At 33.4% G+C, this 9,773-nt stretch overlaps 1 protein-coding gene across 2 annotated transcripts; it reads right to left on the reverse strand.

Annotated features, from left to right (window-relative positions):
• Positions 1 to 2,829: 2,829 nt before the first annotated feature.
• LOC105798565 (deSI-like protein At4g17486) lies at positions 2,830 to 6,012 on the reverse strand. 2 transcript variants are annotated; one of them, XM_012628680.2, is made up of 5 exons: positions 5,593 to 6,012; positions 4,822 to 4,878; positions 4,458 to 4,719; positions 3,888 to 3,955; positions 2,830 to 3,392 (listed from the first exon to the last, which is right to left on the reverse strand). In XM_012628680.2, exons 1-5 carry the CDS (start codon positions 5,725 to 5,727, stop codon positions 3,105 to 3,107), a joined length of 810 nt encoding a protein of 269 aa, XP_012484134.1. In that variant the 5' UTR covers positions 5,728 to 6,012; the 3' UTR covers positions 2,830 to 3,104. The 2 variants fall into 2 exon arrangements, with proteins under 2 accessions (XP_012484134.1, XP_012484135.1); XM_012628681.2 differs by lacking the exon at positions 4,822 to 4,878 and having other exon boundaries at positions 5,593 to 6,003.
• Between the last annotated feature and the right edge of the window lie 3,761 nt (positions 6,013 to 9,773).

A 9,773-nucleotide genomic window follows, 5' to 3' on the forward strand; every position in this document is an offset into this window, starting at 1 on the left:
ATCACGTACTATCTCAATTTCCAAATTCATGGATTCATTGAACATAATCAATCAATGTTCCCGACTCATACCATAATTTCATATTCCATTTCACATTTCACTTCCATTTCATATCATTTGCCAGTTCAAATATTAGGTATTTCATTTTTACCATTTATTTCCCTATTAACACGACTTGGACTCAGACGGATACATGAATCCAACCAACACACCAGTTTGTCACCCAATGCCTCATCAGATAAATCTGAAGCAAGTAATCGCGCCCAGAGTTATAAATAAATTGACACCCAGTGTCTCATTGGTTAAACCGAAGCAAATTGGCACCTAGTGCCTCATCGACTCGTAGTCGAAGTAATCCCTGAATTCTTCCTATCCTATGACGTGCTAACTATATCCGAATTTGCTCGAATAGTTAATAGAGTATTCATTTCATATTTCATTATCAACCAATACCTTAATTCACAATTATTTTCATCAAGAGTACATTTATCCCACATATGGCAACAATAAATTATATCAATTTATGCTCAATTTTGCATTATAACATCATATTATGCTTTCACATATATTCAATTTAACACAAACATACTGTATGAACTTACCTAGTTAAGACAGCAAACAACAACTCACTAAGGACTAATCAACAAATTTTGTCATTTCCTCAATTTTCTTCAATTTGGTCTAAACTTGATCTATTCAATAATTCAATTCAATTTATGAATTCCAAACATCTTATATCATCCAATTATAAATATATATCAACTTAATTTTATTATTCAGATGCCCTAAAATTTTTATTTTATTCAATTTAGTCCTTAAAATCAATTTATCATATCTTTCGAATTTGGACTCCAAATTTTAAACCCACTTCAATTATGTCCATATACAGTCTCCTATTATCAAAATTTACAAAATTTCATACCATTTCAATATATTCATAATTTAGTCCCTAAATTCAAAATTAACAAAATTTATTCAACAAATCATTCATATTTCATTTCTAAGCTTCAAAATCTACCACAAACATTCAAAAACTTCAAATAAAATCCATGAATTTTTTTAAAATCTTTGAAAGTTTTAAAAACAGAGGTACAGGCTAGCTGGATCTAGTTGCAACAATCTCAAAAATATAAAAATTATGAAAAACGAGCTTGGAAACATTACCATGCAAGGAACTTAAGTTGGCCGTACCTTGATGTTCAACAATGGAGTTTTGAAAGCTTCATTTTCGGTGGAAGAAGGAAATGAAAATGGGTTTTATGTTTTCTTATTCTTTTATGTTTAATTACATATATTTTTATTTAATAATAATTTTTTAACACATATATTATACAATAATCAAGCATTTATCGTCCACCAAAAAAAAAAGGTATAATTGCCTCATAAATCCTCTCACTTTAACCATTTAAGCCTTTTAACTAAAAAATATTGATTAACTTTTACTATTTTTACGATTTAGTCCTTTTTCTTTAATTAACAATCAAAACATCAAAATTTTTGGACCAAATTTTAATATACCTATATAATCACTCTATAAATATTTAATAAAAATATTTACGGACTTGGTTTATGGAAACGAGGTCCCGATACCTTGTTTTCTAAAACCACCTGATTTTAGAGACAAACCACTTCAACTTAACTATTCATTCAATTAGCAAAAATTATCATATTAAAATTTAATATACTACTATATTTGACCCATAAATATCAAATAATAATATTTACGGACTCATTCGTTAAATTTGTGGTCTCAAAACTACTATTTCTGACACCACCAAAAAACGGAATGTTACAATAAATTTATATAAATATGTTAGGTTCGAGGATCACCTCCCTCACATTACACTCACATTGGTATCCATTGTATCTTCACATTGTTGTATTGTCGAATAGATGCCTTTTATCATGTCTTATGCATAGAAATTTCATTTGATATTATACAAGGTGATGTTTGCCTGTATGATTTCATGTCTTATGCTTATTGGATGAATTGCACTTTGTTTGCTTGAATGATTTGTCCATTCCATAATGAATGTTTTTGCATGTCTTTCTCCTTTTGCTCTTCAAGATGGTATCATCATAGCTTTGATAGCTTTTGATATTCACATTTTTTATATCAGTTATGCTTTACATGACTTTCTTTTAATGACAATTGGTATTCAGAAAAAGGGAATTTGTTTCTATCAGTAGTAGAAATAGAAATCGCATGAGACTTTATTGAATTATTATTTATATGCAATTTTAGACTTATGCCTTTCACAATTCTTAATAACAATTTCTTAAAAGAGGAAACTTTTCCAAGATCCCACAATTAGTTCAACAAAAGTCAAATTTGTACTTCTCGATGTCCTGGCAATAATGGATCTCATTCAAGCTAGTAGAAATGAAGTCTTCAACATAAAATTCAATTTAATTTTTAATTGTCCTGTCTTATTTCTCGTAATTAATTCACTAGGTAAACGAACCATATCTAATATATGTTGATCAAATTTTAAGTACTTAAGACCCCAAATAATTTAGATATGATCATGTTAAAAATGTAATTAAAATCAAAAGGAATTTTAAAAAAACAATTGATTCACTTATTTTAAACATACCCTAATTTAACATCCAAACTAAAAGATATTTTGAAACATTTTGAAGTTCAGACAGCAATTTAAAATGTGCAATTAACCCTAATATTGATCGTTTGTTTTCTTTAAATTTTCAATTGATAGAGCATCACTTAGTAGGTCTCGGAATTCGTCCATTTATTGCAGAAGACATAAAAGGGAAAGATGGTATCAAAATCACTTACTAAAAAGCTTATAGCAAGGAAAAGGTCCGAAATTACCTACACAAAGTCAATCTGTAGTTGGAATGAAGACTTGCCCAAGCACAAGAGTTTTCAGATGATTTTTTCAATGAACTTTTAAGTCCACAGAGCATGATAAAATTTCGGTTTGGACAAGAAATGAACATTTTACATTTGATACACAATGAATGACATCTTAATTGGCAATGTAGAGTTTCAACTATTACACAACAGTGCTTCCAGAAATCGTTTCCATCACATATCATGCCATGAATTCTGTCACCATGGTTATTCCAAATTATTTGAATTGTCACGGTGATCTTTGTGGATCTTGGAAATTTTGTTGCATTGTCTGTGCAGAATTCTGTAGCCGATGGTTCTGAAAACCACTGCCACCCTGAGTCTCGATTTCAGAACTGCTAGATGGTTTGGCACCAGTAGTGATGATGTTTTTAAACCAAGCTGCTTGAAATCTGGGGCTTCCTCTATTTGAATTGCCGGGGCTATCATTGCCACCACTAGAACTAGACGTAACACCCACAAGAAAACGATATGCCACTTTGCTAGCTGATACTATCTCAGTCTTGGCTTGTCTCAACTGCAATAATTAACGCTACACCAATTTTAAGCACTGACCATAGCAAGGTTTAAAGCTTCTAGGCTTGGGACACTTAAAACATGCATAAAAAGCCAAACCGTACAAAGAAGGTTACTGCAATATTCCAGTTTCTGCCGTCTAGGCTTGTCAATTCACATTCTCAACAACAATATAGTCCGCATTTCAGATTCAGGGCAATTTTTAATGCAAATTTAGTACAGCATGCTCAAAAGACTAGAAAGCAGAAGGCTGACAAGTGTACTGCAAAAATATTTACTGCAAAATTTACATTCAGGATAAGACTGCAGTTCACAAACAAATGTTAAACCACCTTCTCTATGTTCGCAAAGTTTCAAGGCAACCACCTCCAACAGGCCTTTGAAACAGGCAAACAGTCCTAATAACAATTAAATACATCAAGCAACATTCACACTCAAGTGATTTAGAGATTTTCAGCTGATTATTACAATCATGAACTGAAGAAGGGACACTCACCCGTAAGGCAGTGTTTTCTGCTATTTCTATAGCAGCATCACCAGCATTAGCAAATCGGTTTACCCAACCTGTTAAAAATTTGTAAGAACAAGCATGCCAATGTGAGTTGAAATGAAACCAACAAAAAAAAGAAACCGTATACACTCTTATAGATCACATTTTATCTCATCAAAATACAGCCAGACAAGGGCCTGCATAAAAAGTCAAGCAAAAGTAATATGATTGCCCCTAGCTTTACAACCTAATACTAAGAATATGCAGGTAGCCCAAGCCAGAACTTAAAATAGTTGATATTCAGATTTATCACCAAAACACATAGATAATAGAACAGGACAAGCAAAGCACTAAGCTCTTAGTTAGCATCCACAACTTAGCTATTGTCATTAAGCACAATGTTCTCCACGAATTTACATCAAGCAATAGGCCAGACTTAAGTTACATAAGCTTTATTAAAGAACTTGCCCATCTGCAGGTGCACTATAAAGTTATAGGGATAGGCAAAGCAGTGACCACACAGAATACCTACAGTAGTTCAGCCCATCAACAAGAATAAAAGATATCGTAAGTTACCTGGAAGCTTTTGGACACCAAGCCTTTCGCAGAACTCATCACAGAAATGGTTACAATTTTTGGATAACAAGTCATAGGAACTTCCAGGCCACTCTCTACTAAGTTCCTGCAAGATCTGGTTTACGTTCAATTTTGAAAAGTTAGTTATTCCAAGGACCATGGACTCGCGATATGTATACATTGGATTTTTGCCAGAAGGACAACTGAACACCCCCGACCCTTGCTCACAGAAGCCAAAAGACCATTCCTCTTCTCCATAAACCTGTCAACATGGCATGTTAAGTTATTAAGTTTGACAAGAAAAAGGCATCAATAACAGATTCATTAAAGAGAGTCATGAGATGCTGACATTAGTATACCATACCTCAGATCCCAAAATTTGACCGCATAGATACTGTCTCAAAATGTTCTCTTTGGAGAACTAATAGTTTCATATGATATCCATTAAAAAAAAATTAGATAGATACACAGGTATCTGAAGCAATGAGTTATTGGTTCGGTATCAACAAAATTAGTCTATAAAAAGCAACAATGAAAATGTAAAAGATGAGCCATGAGATTAATGACAAAATGAATCTAAATTTGTAAAGCGGTGTGAAGTAACCATTGATGGTACCCAAACTACAATAAAAAGTGAAGTAACATCATGGCAGATTTCTATAAATTCTTTCAAAAATAAAACTGGATACAAATAATCCACAATAACTGAACAAATAGTTGCAAAATCTCTCAGAGTTCACTAGATCAATTCGATAAATTAAAATGATAAAATAGACTACCAAGATTCTCACCCTACAGTAGAAACAGGGAAAACATAAACCTTTACTCTACAGATTAACCATAAATTCCTCGTAGCAGTCTCTTTTCAGTTCACAACCACCTTGAAAGTTGAAACAACTCCTTTTAACCAAAACAAAGATTTAAAGCTCCCATTTCCTTTAATAAATATTATCGAAACGCAGCAACAAGAACGGCACATCTTGTTTAAAATCAGGGTCAAATATTCATATAACTTACAAGTTAAAATCCAAGAAAAAGAACACCAAAAAAAAAAATTCCCATGCCAAGAACCCTAGATCTCATTCAAGCACAACAATAAAGAAAGTAATAGAAATGTAAAAGTGAAAAGAGAAACCTGAACTGCGCTGTGGAAGATGCCGCCGAGGCCTATTCCGTCCTTGAAGATCTTGTTGATTTGAACAATAGTGCTGTTGGTTTTATCCGATCCACTGTTGGTCACATCATATATGTGTAATCTCACCTCTGTCATCTTCAAACTCAAAACCCTAACAGCTCTCTGGATTCTACTACTCTCTCTATCTCTTTTTGCACTCTTATAAGCTTCCAAGTCCAACGATTAAATTCCGTTGGACTGAGGAGTCGAACTTTGCTTTTTCATACTCTTTCGGAATTTTGTTACGTAACAGTGAGAAGTAATTCTTTTTCCGCCTCGAAATGCTCAAATCCCGGAATCTCTTTCCAATCCTATTTCTCAATATTAGATTTTGTTTTTTAAAATGTTTTCAAAGCTTTTAAGAATTTGGACTGAAAAAGAATAGAGGCAAGGAAGAGGATATTTTAGATGAAAATGACGGGAATTTGAAATGGCCCTTGGAAGTTGATGGAATTTACGGGAATGGGCAGATGGTTAGTTATATTTCTTTTTACAATTGTCGGGCACTGAGTTAGTGATTGATTCACAGCCCCGAGTTGGATAAGATGCCCCACCCACGTCGTCACGTTATGCAATTATTAACTCCTACGCAACACCGACATCTTTTTCTTATCGAAATTATTTTTGTGCCCTTCTCGTTTTTTAAGTATTTACATGGTTGTATATTAGAACTTTTATTAAATTAGATTATGTGACATCTGAGCAAAAACTTAATTATAAAATATCTTCACATAAATTAATATTAAAATTGTATATATAAAAATATATATAATAATTGAATTATAAATAAAGTAGTAAATCATTCATAAATAAGTTTATTTTAGGCTCGGGTTTAATTTTAAATTATTTTATTTTAATTATTTTAATTTTAAATTGCTTTCTCTTGCCGTTTTTTTCTTGCAATTTGGATCTGATAGTGTTCGGGTTTTTTTTTATTTCTGATCAGGGGTACAAAGTCAATCGTTGACTATGGAGCTTGAGATGGACAATTTGCTGATTGATGATGGGAAGAAGAAGCCTAGGAAGTGAATGTCGGGGAAGAGGAGTGTGGTCTTAATGATGGATTCTGCCTAGTTGGGTGCTTTCTAACCACTAGTGTAGTCCAGTTTCAAGCGATGCAAAATAAGCTTGAGAATCTTTGGCATCTTCCTAAGGGAGTGGCTATTTTAGATATAACAGAGAAGCGATATCTATTTAAATTCTTTACGAAGTTGACATTGATCGATTAGTAGATGGAGCCCCTTGAACTGTCAACAATCATCTTTTGGCATTTAATTGGCTTGAGAAGGATGAGGATCCTTTGCAAGTTTTGCTATACTTTATTGATTTTTGGGTGCAGATACATGACCTCCATAATGGATTAATGTCGCAAATGATGGCAAAGCAATTCAGTAACTTTATTGGAACTTTTCTTGAGTATAATGTGAAATTGTTAAGTCGAGAATCAAATCCTTCAAGAGTATAAGGGTGCAGGTTAAGATTTGTAATCCTTTGAAGAGAAGAAAGAAGATTGCTCTTCCTAAAGGTACCCATGTTTCAGTTAGGTTTTGCTATGAAAAGCTTTTTTTATTATGCTTTCTATGTGGTCATCTCAACCATGGAGAAAATTGTTATCCCTATAGGATTATGATCGGAAAGGTCATTTTTGGTTGGGACGTGTAGCTCAAGGCTAGATCTGTTCATGAGTTGGGCTACCCGTCCAGGTTCGAAGGCCTGCCCAAAATTTGGGAGGGTTTGGGCAAAAAAATTTAGGTCCATTTAAAATATGGATTGAGCTCGGGCTTGAATATTCATGGCCCGAGCCTAACCCATTTTTAAGTTTATAATACTTTATATTATGTTATTTTTATATATTATGTAATTTATAACACATTAAAAATATAATTCTATACTAAATATATAATACTACTCTAACGTAAACATTAAAATAATGCTAAGATGACTATATAAAAAATCTCAATAAATAAAAATATTAAATTATTAAATATTAAATTAAAATAATATAAAAAAATTAAAATTAATATGGGTGGGTTTAAAATGGGCTTGGCTTAGTTTTTTGCAAATATAGGTGGGTTTGGACAAAATTTTAGGCCCATATTTTGAGTTGGGTCGGGCTTGAGCAAACATAAAGTATGTTAATATCATGCTTAGGCCCGACCTGGCCCGTCCCATGAGCACATTTACTCAGGGCTGCTCCTTGACGTGTTGCCCCACCCATAAGTGTTTGGCTAAGAAAGGAAAGTAGTTTAAATTCTGCTAAATATGAGGAGATAGAAAGGGATATAAGGAGTAATGATAGGAGTTATCCAAAGCCTGTTTTTTTTTCAAGAATTTAGCTTAAACTTAGGATTAAATTTAGCTTGTGAGTCACATGGTATCGAGGGTGGATTAAATGAGATAGATGGGCTTAATGGCATAAACTGTGATACAGAATATCTTTTTATTGTCCCAACTAATGGTAAGAAACAGGCACAAATTTCATCTATGGTTCCATGCATTTCAAAACTGGTTGATTCAGTTGGTTGTACTTTGTGGTAGGCCTCTGCCTACCATGTTTTATTGGCAGACTCTACGACTCAGGGTCGTCAGGCACAATGAAAATCTTAAGTTGGAATGTCTATAGGCTCGGGAGCCTGTAGTCTCTTCGTTGGCTTCAACATAAGCCGAGGAATATTAATCCTAGTTAGTGTTCTTTATAGAAACAAAGTTGAATAAGGAGAGAATAAAGGTGGTACACAGGAAGATAGGCTTTGTTCATGGTTTTGATGTGGTAGCTTAGGGTACGAGAGGTGGTTTATCTATTGTATGGAAAGACAAGTGCTCCATTAATATGAAAAGTTACTTGGCAAATCATATTGTCATTGTTATTGAAGAGGATTTGGATGGGCATAGTGTAACACCCCACGCCCAACCCGTCCTCTGGATCCGAGTATGGAGCATCATAATAGACCTATACTAATTTTTTACTAACTTAACTATCAATAAAAAGTCTAAAAATAAAATTATCCTATAGTGATATTTAAAATAATAATTCTTACAACCAAGGTCTTAAGCCACTGAATGTTTAATTATTCAATTTATTTCTATCTCTACTCAAACTGTTTCTTTACAAAATAATTCCTAAGATGTTGCTAGGGGCTAACTGATTTAGACTCTAGACTTTAAGGATGTTGTCTGCTTACACCATAATGAATCATGAGTCTAAGCTTCCAATAATACCCCATTCCTATATGCATAACTTGATCCACATCGATTTTCGATCGCCACTCCAATTGGCTTGGTCCCTCTTTTAAGTCCTCAATCAACCTCGCGAATCCTGCGAACATAAGCCCACTCTTATAAGTTCAAATAAACTTAGTGATTTCCTTCACTACATCATATTTAAACCCTATCACACAAGGGTAACAAATATAAAATAAATTCAACTTAATATAAATTTACTCCCTGCTCGTTCAAAGTGAGTATATTTTTATCGAGGTGGCGGGCTCCACCCAATCCTTTAAGCTACTCAGCTTCCTATCCGACCTCCCTCTTGTCGAACTTTCCACTCAATCGTATCCTAAATACTTCACCATATTAGTGAATCCTATCCTTACTTCTTATCCTTCTTTCATTATATTCCCCCTTATTCGAGGTGTTCGTTGTCTTTTATCTTACTTGGTTGTGTGCCTGTTGACCGCATCTGAATGTGCCAACGTCTAGAGTAGAAATCTTGCACAAAAAATGTGAACAAATGGTATCTGCAAGTATATGGGTCAGGTTGTAATATAGTTACAACGGAGTAGGTAAGCACTTCAAAGATTGTACCCAAGAGAGGCCAGCACTAAATTAATTCTAATTTAAACATAAATAGATCTAATTAATACTTTAATCAAATTATAGTACGAGAGATAAAAAAAGAAGAGTTTTAATAAACTATGCTAAAAACATAAAAATAAATTAAACAAACAAATGGCAAGAAATCAAATAAGGAAAATGTATCAAATTTGGGCATGAGTGATTAGATTATTTCGGTGATCATAATCAACTATCATCTTAGGCTTTCTTGTTCAATCAAATAGTCAATACCCCAGTAGGATATTTCAATACGTCCACCGAAATACTGAGTCAGCAAGAACTACTTATCTTCCGACCTCACAGTC

The sequence above is a fragment of the Gossypium raimondii genome, chromosome 9 (assembly GCF_025698545.1).
Source record: "Gossypium raimondii isolate GPD5lz chromosome 9, ASM2569854v1, whole genome shotgun sequence".
Lineage (NCBI taxonomy): Eukaryota > Viridiplantae > Streptophyta > Magnoliopsida > Malvales > Malvaceae > Gossypium > Gossypium raimondii.